This window comes from Pelmatolapia mariae, linkage group LG10_11 (genome assembly GCF_036321145.2).
Source record: "Pelmatolapia mariae isolate MD_Pm_ZW linkage group LG10_11, Pm_UMD_F_2, whole genome shotgun sequence".
In the NCBI taxonomy this organism is placed as follows: Eukaryota; Metazoa; Chordata; class Actinopteri; order Cichliformes; family Cichlidae; genus Pelmatolapia; species Pelmatolapia mariae.
In genome coordinates, this window is record NC_086236.1 from 58238753 (window position 1) to 58251349 (window position 12597).

General features: G+C 40.2%; 1 protein-coding gene across 3 annotated transcripts in view; it reads left to right on the top strand.

Annotated features, from left to right (window-relative positions):
* LOC134637903 (CUGBP Elav-like family member 3) overlaps nucleotides 1–12597 on the top strand; it is a 33351-nt gene that overhangs the window by 14588 nt on the left and 6166 nt on the right. For all 3 annotated transcript variants that reach the window (XR_010095200.1, XM_063488462.1, XM_063488463.1), the window contains 6 exons: nucleotides 9783–9831; nucleotides 10353–10481; nucleotides 10569–10648; nucleotides 10975–11130; nucleotides 11571–11715; nucleotides 12371–12517. Coding sequence is in view for 2 of the 3 variants with exons in the window: in XM_063488462.1 (XP_063344532.1) it covers nucleotides 9783–9831; nucleotides 10353–10481; nucleotides 10569–10648; nucleotides 10975–11130; nucleotides 11571–11715; nucleotides 12371–12517 (706 nt within the window). In the remaining variant the exon portion in view is untranslated. The remainder of the gene's footprint in view (nucleotides 1–9782; nucleotides 9832–10352; nucleotides 10482–10568; nucleotides 10649–10974; nucleotides 11131–11570; nucleotides 11716–12370; nucleotides 12518–12597) is intronic.

Here is a 12597-nt window from a genome sequence, read left to right on the forward strand (position 1 = left end):
CAGATACCATATAGACACAAAACAAAGAACACAAACAAAAGACAAATACATACAATACAATCATACTAAATTAAATATGATCACAGTTCTGGTTTGCTATAAGCCTTTGTGAAACATGTAGAATGTTCCTTTGTTATAACTGGTAAGCTATTCCAATATTTACTTCTGTTCACTGATAGCACAGTTTGTCCAAACGTGGTTTTGCCTAGAGGCACCTCGCAGTGAGTTCTTTGTATAATAAATTCATTTATACAAGGTGGGGAGGGCATTTAAATTCTTATATATAAAAAAGGCTCTGTTTTTTTATTTCTCAAAGCTGGAAACCTTTTGTTCTTTCAAAAATGTCCCAGAGATTAAATTTAAAATGACCTTTTATCAAGCTTTTTTATGGCTTTAATGAAAAGTGATCCCGTTGAGGGTCGTTCCACCAACTATTCAGCATGTAAAAAAAATTCACTGAAGAATGAAGAATATAGAGGGAATTTATAACATTTTACATTTAGAAAAATATAGGTTTGGATTAGCTTGAAATGTAACCTTCAGGGTTATACACTGCTTATGTTAAATTCTATCAACATTATTTAATCAAAATGACTAAAATCCTTTCTCTATTTACCCCGAAGCAACCGAGCTATTTTAGCAACAACTATGACTGAGTGGAATTATTTATTATATAATTATATTTTATGGAGGAATACATTTTAAATTTGTTTTTGTAATTTCACTCAAGTTTCCTGTACCAATAAAATGATATTTATTTAGTCAGTTACAGTTAGTTATCTCAGAAAAAAATATTTTTAAAACCTAAAGTATATTTGAATAAAATGTGCATTACACTATGCTAGTATCACTTTAACACAAAATATTAATAGTAATAGTAGTATAGTAATAGTAGTAATAGTAAAAGTAGCAACAGCAAATTTTAGTTTTGTTTCAAGTTTTTGGGTCAGGATTGGATGGTTTCCCTTTATTACTACTTTGTTACATGTTTCTATTGCCTCTTTCAAAAAGACTATTTAAAATATTTTGTGCAGAAACACTTAAAATACTGAAATAAATGAAAATTCTTAAAGTCATAAAAACTCAGTCTGTAATGTTTAAAAATGAAAAACTATTATGGGGTTATTAATGGCCCCACACAACTTTCATTTTTCTTTTAAAAAGTTTGAAACGTTGTAAAAGAAGAATATGAATAAAGAGATTTGTTATACAAGCGATAAAGTGATAAAAGGCTAAAGCGGTATACCTTTTAAAATTTAAAGTGTGAACTATGAATTGTTTTCCAAGAAATAGAAGTTTAAAAAAAACAATTTCATACATCTATTTTATTCCTGTGACATGCAAAAAAGCTAAATCATCACCAGTCAGTGTGGTGTTTTTAGTTCTGTTAGGCTGTTATGTGAACACACAAGTCATTTGCATGTTTTTCTTGCTTTAATTTTCTGGGATCCTGCCTCATGCTGAAACTATCTGAGCATTCAAAAACGTGTCGCTGGCTCCGTGTTGAATGTAATCTCAGTGAATATGAGATTTTTGCAATCATGAATTTCTATGGCTCTGAGCAGCCTTTTTAATTCAGCCGTTCATTTCTCAAAAGACTTACACTCCCTAAAATAGAAAGAAGGTCCAAGTGCATAGGTCTAGCAGTTATCCGCTATAGTGCTGTTGGATTATGTTGGACTAAATCCAGAGGATCAAATTTCAGTGAGTGCTCCACTGCTGCATGCAGAATGTTCTCATTGGGGTTTGACAAAAACAGCATATAATATTATAGGGATCAACAGGGTAGTTAGTTCTGCTTTATGGATGGTTTGGTGTCATTACTATGGAGCCTGATAAAGAGGAAAAGAGAAGGAGAAAGAAAAGAGAATATGTTGCTAATCCGAGAGGCTGGTGAAGGGTTAACTGCCACACAGAGTATTGAGTGGAGAAGAAGGAGGGCGGACTTCTCAGGTGTGAAGAAGAGAATGAGGGAGAGACAGAGGGAGGAGGGATGAGAGCAGGGGGATGGGCCGCTCAGGAGCTTGTATTGTGGTTGCAGGCCCCCGTTACCAGGCAACGGAGCTGAGCTGAGATGCCAGGTTGCTAGGTAACCTGAGGGATGCAAAGCCTAACGTGGTGTGATAGAGAAACGAGGTGGGGTGGAGCTGTGCTGCCGAGCTGCTCCACCTCAGCGCTCACTGTATCTGTTTCTCACGTTTCAGTGTCTTCATCCAGCTGTGAATGAGAGGTGTGAGCCAGGGTGTCGCATTTACCATATCCTAAATGTGACACCCTGGGGTGGCTATGCATGGAACCATAACCGGCCACATGTAGTGAAAGCAAAGCTGATGTCTATGTGTTTTCCTTACATTTTGGATCATCTTTTACTGTTGAATGACAGTAAAATATTTTAAGACTATTACAGGGAGTAGAATTTTTTTTTATCACAGTCCTGATGATATTCCTTTGTCGGAAAGTGAAAACTTGGTTAGCATGGAGTATTTTAATATCACTTAAAATTAGGGCTGCTTGATTATGACAAAAATTAGAATCGCAATTCATTAGCAAGGACCGCAAAACTGAATATAAATGAAAAAAGGGGCCCACAAGTCAATCTATGGTTTGTGTTGGTCCCAAGTCTGGAAAAATGAGGAGGGATGTGTCAGGAAGGGCAAAGGGCATAAAATCTTTGCAAAAATCAAATATGCAGATCACCATAATTCCACGCTTGATCAGTCCAGACCTAGATGGAGGCAGGTTATGAAGAAGAAAAAGAATAGCAAAGATGATAGATGAATTACAAGCAACTGCGGTTTAGGGAAGGCCTCAGTGAGGGTCCGGAGCAGCGTGTGGGCCCAGCTAAGCCCTCTGATATCTGTGGAAAGAGGAGGGATGGGGGCGCGGGGGACGTGGCATTTATAGATTTATGACAGCAAGGGAACTGTTCCGGGTGTCGTTCTGCTCCTGAATTTCAGATTAATTATCTCCAAGATTTTTTGGTCACTATTTAGATCACCATGGCTTAATAAGTTAACTTCACTTTTGAAACATAAAGAAAAATAGCCTTTTGTAGTTCAGACTCCTCGAAACCAAAGGGTTTCCAAACAGCTGAATTGGTTTCACTACTCTTGGTAATCAAAGTCGCTCTTCCTTTCATCTTGACTTTAGCTGAGCTAAACCTGCCGCAGCCTTTTCCGAGAGCAAATTTGGTGTTTTAGAGAAATAAGTGCACCGTTGTGAGCAAAAGATGAAAGAACAGCAAATAAGAAAAGAACAAAACAATTGCTGGAATTGTTTTACTCAAATTATCCATTATCATTTAATTTTTTCTAGCGTATTTTTCTATAAGCACACATCCTCTTAGTGTTTTTTTTGTTAATAGATAGATTCAAGAGAGATCCAAAATGTAGGTATTTGGTGCCTTTAACATTAGGCCACTAGATGTTGGAACCAAAAATAATGAAGTAGTTAATCATTTGCCAAAATAACTGCACAATAATTTACGCTCACTGAATTATTGATGCTTCTCTCTTTGAAAGTGTTTAAAATTCAAAATTTGCATTCTAGCTTAAAATGCCTGCGTGATCACCATAAATTGTTTACCTCTCGCTCATTAATTTTACAATTAATTTGTTTAATCAGACTTACAATGTGTCCGCCCAGACTTTGTTGAGTCCAGAATAAAGGTAGAGTCGTTTAAATCAGTCATGTGGTTTAGTCTAAAATAATTTTTTCAATATTCACAGTTATAAACAGTGCTGCCTAGCTTAGTTTTTTGCATGCTGATGATGAGGATGGGTTTACTAAAATTCATGGAGAGAGTAAGAAAGTAAGAAGTAATGGTAAGAAAGAAGAAAAAGAAAGAGATTAAAAAAAAAACGCCGTGATGGCCACGTCATCAGGCGGGGGTATGGAGGGATTATGGAGCTGCGAGTCGGGGGGAATTGAGGATAGGCGAGAGGAAGAGGGAGAGAAATAATGCTAGATCGTGGAGAAGGGGTAAAAATAGTTTTCCTTTCTTGTGCACTCTGGAAAATAGACATCTGAAATTGTGTGGATGGAGTGCTCCAGAGAGAGATTGAAAGGGGGGAAGGGTGGACAAACACACACGCGCACACGCTCATGATTGAATGTTGTGATGCTGTGCTCTGTAATCAGTTTTATATTACTGTTTGTGATAACATTTGTTTCTTCTTGCGATTTAATGACAAAAAAGGGTCAAAAGAACAAAATGATAACATTGATTCAGCGCCGTCGTTTAATCCATGTCCCAAATAGTGTTTGTGCGCTCACATTTACATGCACACACTACCCCCTTCCCTCATAACACGGTGCAATGGTTTATTCCACTGATTTTGCGTAGGTGGGGGAGGGGGGGAGAATACGATTTGATTGGATAATCCAAGGATTTAATATCCCCTAATCCTGGCACAATCCTCTCTGCATTACTGCAGGGAGTAAGATTAACAGTATGTGTGTAGTATGTGTTTGCTTCGGTGTGTGCCAAAGGGCGGATGCTCTGAGAAGGGGGAAAACTGTAGTGGATACTGTGCGTCAGTGTATGTGTGTGCGTCTGTGTGTGTTGTCACCTCAGCATGCAAATGGGCTGTGTTTGCATGCCGTACATGATCGTGCATGTGTGTGTTTGTGTGTGTAGATGTGCCTCACACGCACACCATCGTATATCACATATCTTGCCCTCATGCGTGGCCTCACATATGAATTCACTTTCCTCTGAGATATAGAAACTCTGCCTCTCAGGGAGGGCTTCTTAGTATGCAGCAGGACGGATCAAACCACGCTCCAGTATGAAGCCAGCTCCTTGTACGTGTTTGCAGATGGTTACTGTTAATTAAGCCCTAATTGGAACGTGAGTAATTAGAGGATAATTCGACTCGAAAGGAGCGTGTGGCTGTTCATGAGTGCTGGAGTAAAGGAGACAGAAATACAGTGTGAATGACTAGCGGGGGCTATACTATGTTTGGATTTTTCACTGGGGCTCAAGGGAATTTTAATTACTACAATGTAGATTCAATCCCTCACCCTTACTTATTAAGACTGCCTATATCTCTCCATTATTCTCATCTTATTGCTCATATATATTTACACTTACTCAGGGCTCATTTTTCTCTCTATCATGCTACAATAAGAGGATGTGTTAGAGGGACGCTGAACAGGGGAAAGAAGAATTTACATTTAAAAAAATGTCTGGTATGAAAATGTAGGTAAAAGGCAGACCTTTTACATGTGATAACTTTGCATACAAAAGCCAAAATCTAATTTTAGCGGCATTTTTATTTTAACCAGGCTTAACCAACAAAGCGGTTTGGAGCATATGATAGCCATGATTCTCCTGTGTCAGAAGAAATCACAGTTAGAAAATGAGCCTCATATTTAAATGTAGGTAAACAGGAAACCTTTTAGATGGTATTTTTTTTGACAAGCCACCTATCGCACGTGGAGATGTGGCTCACAGATGTGATTTTCTGTGAAAACCAGGGTACCGTTTTTTGGGTTTTTTTTGCTACTCACTGTCAGCGACATTAAAGTGCACTTTTGCTTTTGTTATATATCCTATACCGATGGCGCAAAGGTGGGAAAAAATCAGTCTAGATTGTTTTAGATTGGGACACTTTGAGTGGGTGTAAAATTGATTTGCTTGCTGTCTTTGAATGAGCTTAAATGTGAATTTCAGCCCTGAAAAATTCATGTGGCTACCTCCTTTTTTACTTCTCCTGCTTTAAAAAATGCTGGTAAAAATGAGGTGACTTAAAAAAAGCACCAAATTTTGACCCACCCCTTTGTACATCTACAAGAAAATTTTGAAGCATTTTCATGTAGGGCTTCATTAAATATACTGAAGTTATTTTACAAATCAGCCAATTCTGAGGGTTTCATGATATTCTATGTGTTATGCCCTTATGATAAATGCTCATCTTTCTCTTATTATTTTACAAGGCAGGAAAAATGTGTGATGTTAAAGCCAGCAAACGCTCCTCCAGCACAAATTCTTTGTTTACTCAAAGAGCACAGGAGTCGCCCTTGGCAACCAGCGTTCTTGTTTACCTACCCAGTGTGCCGTCATATGATTGCCATGACAACGATCTCGTTGCTATGCCAATTTTCCAATGCTATTGTGTCTTTATGCCGGCCGACTGCACCTTTCACCTGCTGCTTTTCCTCATCTCTTCTGATTCTTCCTCTCATCCTTCGCAGTACATCATGTGGGATTCATATTATATGGTTCTATTAAAGTTTACACACACACACACACACACACACACACACACACACACACACACACACACACACACACACACACACACACATACACACACACACACACACACACACTCGCACAGATGCTTTGATAAGCTTTGATTCAAAGGCCTTAGTTTGAAATCAGGAGGTGTTTCTGTTCAGTCTGTTTCAAGGATGAGCTTGAATAGGCCTAATGAATGAACAAATGGAAGAAGTGATGGATGGCTAGAGGGATAGGGAAAGGGTCAGTGGATGCAGATCCTGCTACAATCAGCCTGCTCTACAACACAATCCGAAATCAATGGACAAGACGGAGCTGATCAATGAGTTTGTATCACAAGATGGATGGCAGCTTAGATGGACAGCAAAAGCACCCTGAGCAGGACTAGGATTATGATGGATGGATGGATGGATGGATGGATGGATGGATGGATGGATGGATGGATGGATGGATGGATGGATGGATTCAAGGTTATGGAAAACGGTCAGGGTGAAGTGTGTGTGTATTTTCCATGAGTTTATGTTGATGCTGACAGCTCGAGTCGATAAAGGTGTGGGGTTAAAAGTACATATCATTCCTTCCTTTGCAGACCCCTTGTGTGCCCATGTTTGTGTGTGTGTGTGTGTGTGTGTGTGTGTGTGTGTGTGTGTGTGTGTGTGTGTGTGTGTGTGTGTGTGTACGGGTTCGTACTATCCTGGTGGGGACCAAAATCTGACTTTTACTATCCTGGTGGGGACTTTCTGCACCGTGGGGACCAAAATCCAGGTCCCCTCGGGGTTGAAAGCAATTTTCACACTCAAAATGCGGTTTTACTGTCAGGGTTACAATTAGGTTATGGTTAGGTTTAGGGTAAGGGTTAGGGTTAGGCATTCATTTTTAATGGTTAGGGTTAGGGTAAGGGGCTAGGGAAAGCATTATGTCAATGGGATGTCCCCACGAGGATAGCAAACCAGACATGTGTGTGTGTGCGTGTGTGTGATGGCCTTGTCTTAGATCAATAGCTTTGTGGTGACAGCTAAGAGCTGATTAATCAAATGTATGGATCAGTCTCTCGCTGCTCTGCCCTCTCTTCAATTACCAGCTTCATTACATTGCCTTAACACCCCACTGGGACCTCTCTCCATTCTTTCTCTCCCCTTCCTCGCTTTCTTCCACCGTACTTCTCCTCCTCCTCTCTGTCTCTTCCCATCTTTTTTTTCTTCCTCTGTTTTTATCACCGTCTTTCAATAACTATAACTGTAAACTACATATTATTGAGCTTAAAATCATATTTTGACTGGCAGTGAGGTGTTAATTTATACATGGATTCTTTCTGAGACCTATATATAATAATATAATACTGTTATTATAATTTCCTCATTACTAGTATTATTATTATTATTAATGTGTTAAAGAACAAACATAGCAAATCTCTGCATATGAATGAAGATTATATTTTTCCACTTTTTAGAGTAATGTACCCACAGATATGACGCATAAGAGCTTTTTGATGAGATCCATTCCTGTGCTTTTTTTAAGCAATACCTTATGTTTTTTTGCTCTATGTTCTTTATTTGTTCTATTTTGATTTATTTTTTGCTTAAAATCAAAAAAGTATATAATTAATAATAAATAATTTCATTTTGATTTTATTTTGCAAAATGTGAAACTGTACTTCATGAGCGTGTTTTCTAGCTGTATATTTTGATGTCACTTCACTGGCTCATATCTCCTTTAGCCTCGTCTCCTCCCTCCATCCCTCCTCTTGATCCAGCCTTCTTTTTTCTCTTCTTGTTTCCTTCTTTTCATCACCTTCATTCTGCAGCTCTGATCCTCCTTCTCTCTGCCCTCCTTTTCTCTTCCTGTGTTTTTATTCCCATCTTTCAGTAACTCCTCATAGACATAAGGCACCTATTTTAAAGGAAATATCACATTTTGACTGGCAGTGAGACATAAGTACATGATTTCTTTAACATTATTTATTTCAAACTTTTAGAAGTTATTTTGAAACTAGAATTTTCTTCTATGTCTTTGCAGCTTTGCCCTCCTCCCTTCCTTCCACCCCCCTGCTTCTCTTCTTGCTTTCCTCTTTTCACCGCCATCATTCTGCAGCCCTCCTCGTCCTCCTCTTCCTCCTCCCCCAGCCCATTCCCCTGGCATTAACACTGCCTCATTGCCTCAGTGCTATGACTAAGCACTGTGTGTGTTTAGTATGTTTTTGTGCCTATGTGTGCTTCTACGTGTGTGTGTCGGACCTGTGTTTCTTTCTCCAAATAGCGAACGAATAGGGGGAGACATGGAGAACGTGTGTTTGCACGCGTGCATTAGCATTCATGGCAGTGGATTGGTGTAGTCGTGACATTTTTTAAAGATAGAGCAAGTCACGACTGAATCACGCCCGGCTCCTCCCTCCCGCCCTCCCTCCATCCCCTATTTCTCTTTCTATTCTTTTTGAATCATCCTCTCAGGGGCAGCTCTGCTTTCATCCTCCCACACTCGGTCTCTCTGTCTCGCTCTTCATGTACTACTTCTTTTTCCAGCCTTTCCATTCATTCCCCAGGTTCCTCTTGGCCTTCCACCTGCCCTTTCAGTCGGTCGAAGTCAGGCAGGGTCCCCCAGGTCTCTCTCTTTCTGTCTCTCGTTCAACATCCTTTTATTTTTAGCCGTTACACACTTGTCATTTCACCCCACTACAAAATCTCTCTCTCTCCCTTGCCTCCCCCGCCTCGTCGCCGTATCTCAACCTCCTCTTGTCCCTCATCTAATCCGTAGTTCTTCAGTAATCCTGATCAGCTGGCCTGCATTCTTAATCTCGTCACTTCTCAATCCTCCTCAGTACTCCTGCATGTGTGTGTGAGACAGAGAGACTGAAAGAGAGAGAGAGAGAGAGAGTGAGAAATCATAGGTAGTAAGACTGTGTGTGTTTGACAGGGATCAACCAGCCTCGGACAGAGTTCAGACACACCTGTTCCCTGCTAACATTCATTTATCTGCTGCTAAAAAAAAAAATCCCACTTGGATACACACAGGAGCCACATAAAAATATCAGCTACAGTCTATTCATCTTTACTTTTACAACAATATTAGTATTTGTGTCTGATTTGTCATTACACTTGATGCTTGTCTGGATTTCAAAACATGACACAAAAACTGATGTTTTCCCTGACTCAATATCAGACTTGGTTATGTACACAGGTGTGACTATTCAGCATATAGTTACAGTAATGAGTCTGGGTTATGTTGTTTAAGAGATTTCTGTGCATTTTCCTGGTATTGCTGCCCAGTTGGTGAACAAAAATGATTTTTTTTTTGCTAAAGTAAATTAAACCCGCCTTTACAAAAAAAAAAAAAATTATTGATTTTACTCTGGTGGAAAGCCAAAATTTCTTTGATGGATACCTGCTCATTTACAAAATACCAATTAATGTTTGAGTAAAATATGTTACCTAAAATGTAATGAGAATATGTACTGAAAGTGAAGTCAGTCTTAGAAAACAAATATGTCCAGGAGAGGCTTCTTTATGTTGACCATCTGTATTCCTGCTTGTTTGTCCCTCAGATGAATCGGCCAATCCAGGTGAAACCAGCTGACAGCGAGGGCAGAGGCGGTGAGAAACACACTTAAACATCCAAACACGTACTCCTGCATACACACACTCGTGTCTTTCTGTCTATGTGACATAATGACATAATGCATTCCCCTTACTGTAAACATAACCATCAAAGATTTAGACAAAAAAATAAACCTTTGAAGTTGTGAAGACTGGCCAAAAGGTCCTCACAGTGTACAGATGTCCTTGTTTGCCAGATAGAAGGGTAGGTGTCAAGTTGGATCAGATAGAGATGGAAAGTAGTCAGCGGGGTGCCTGGCAAGTTGCTTTTTATAAATACGCACACATACATACACATTCAGATCACACTCTTTTCATGCCACTTTCCTGGTTTATGGTCTCTGTGGTCAATACTGCAACCTGGTGGACATAAATGGAAGCTGCCATAAAAAGATTGTTTTTTTTCTTTTACTGAAGACAGCCTTTACTCTATAGCAGCCATGTCTCCAGCATTGGGAATATAACATTGAATTCATAATATTTTCTTCCCTTTCCTCCACACATCATTGGCCTCTCAGAGGACAGGAAGTTATTTGTGGGCATGCTGGGAAAGCAGCAAAGCGATGAGGACGTCAGAAGGCTGTTTGAGCCCTTTGGCAGCATAGATGAGTGTACTGTCTTGAGAGGGCCTGATGGCACCAGCAAAGGTAAAATGCACTCAAATATAATACCACAAAGTGCTTCATTTCATGCAGTGCCATTTTTATTTTTAATTCAATGACTGTTTGTTACAGGGTGCGCGTTTGTGAAATTCCAAGGACATGCCGAAGCCCAAGCTGCCATCAACAGCTTGCACGGGAGCCGCACAATGCCTGTAAGCAGCATGCACATGATCGCAGATGATAAAATCCATACGCATAAAACAAACAGACACAACCAAATATGTGTATGTACTTCTAAAGGCTTATACAGTGAACCGCAGGGGAGAGTTTGCATTTTTTGTAGGTAATAATGTAATGTAAATGTATTTGCTTTGGCCCTGCACTGCTCATTGTGCTGGGATAAGCGTGAGTCCCACGAGACTCATAAAGGATTAACTGGATAGAGGAAATGAATGAATCAACACGAAGCCTGGGCCCATTAACACCGAAAATTACTTGCAATTGAAACTTAATTCTGTCTTCACCTCTGTCCTCGCAGGGGGCGTCGTCCAGTCTGGTGGTGAAGTTTGCAGACACAGAGAAGGAGCGGGGGCTGAGGAGGATGCAGCAGGTGGCCTCCCAACTCGGCATCTTCAGCCCCATGACCCTCAATTTCCCCGCCTACAATGCCTACACGCAGGCGGTCAACGCACAGGCAAGCACAGACACACACAAACATTCGCTGTGCTGCACACGCATGCACCAAGTTTGTAAGGGGAGTGCTGTGCTTATGAAAGGATGTAATAAGTTTGAAGAGGCTATCAGTGGTCTAATTCAGGCTAATGTTATTACCCAGACAACAGAACATACGTCATCTGGCATTAGCTTTCCCGCAACACACAACCATTAACCCACTGACTCGGGACATAATGGCCTTGTAATTAGATCTCTATTCATCTGTTCCTCCATCACTCCCTCTCCCTGCCCCTTCCTCTCATTTTTCTTTCCCCTTTTTCTCCCTCTCTCTCTCTTTTTCCCATACCCATTTAACTGTGTCTTTGTTCTCTCTCACCCTCACTTTTTCTCCCCTCTTTCTCCCTCCTCTCTTCTACCTCTCCATCTCCTTCCTGTCTCTGCTTCCTTCCTTGTCCACAGCTTGTCCAACAGCAGGCCCTGGTTGCCCAGTCAGCGTACTTGTCTCCTGTGGCAACAGTTGCCGCCGTACAGATGCAGCAGATGGCAGCACTCAATGCCAATGGAATCATTGCCACACCCATTACACCCATCACACCATCCTCGGGTAGGCTTACATGCCATGCGTACTTAAATATATTCTTGGATTATTGGATGTATCTTCTAGCTGTACTTGTCAGTTTGTTATAACATCAAACATTATGCATTAGAATAATAGTCACAACCGTTTTTCCTTTTAATGTTTCATGTTATCAAAAGAAAAGTCTATATTGCTGCTTCTAGGAGTTTAAAGCATTCAGTTTATATTTTTACAGTGTAAGTATAGCAAGATGAATCTCTGAATAAAGGTTTGGTTATAGAAGCAGGTGTATTCACATAGGAAATATTGTTAATGTCCTTCTAGATGCAAGATAGGCCTCTTGGTAGCTATCTTAAAAGGCCTCAAGGCACTTCTTTTGAAGTATTATTTTTTATTCATTTTAATTTCGCTGGTCACTGGGACATAAAAACTGCATGCATAGTGTTGCCAGGGAAGTTTGATCTTTTTTAAAGAACAAAGACTTGTTCTAGTTCCCTGACTTTGCCCCCAAATGGGGTTTTAAAATCCTGAAAGTTGTACTTCTACTACCATCTTTCTACCACCAGATTTCTCCCATAAATCTAAATGTTTTATTCTTTAAGAGCCGTGTCTCTCATCTCTCTGGTATAGTGAAATATTTGCAATGACAGAGACTCTGTTTTGCTGTGATATCTGTCTGTAGGTACAAACACCCCCCCAACTATTGCAGCAACACCTGTGCCAGCGCTTCCTCCACCGATAGGAGTGAATGGTTACAGCAGCGTGCCAGCTCCCTCCAATGGGCAACAAACAGAAACACTATACACCAATGGCGTTCACCCATATCAAGGTATTTTGATCAAATCAAAGTATGGAATGTAGAGATATGTTTACTACTGTGATGTTGTGATGAGGACCGGACCCAAATTG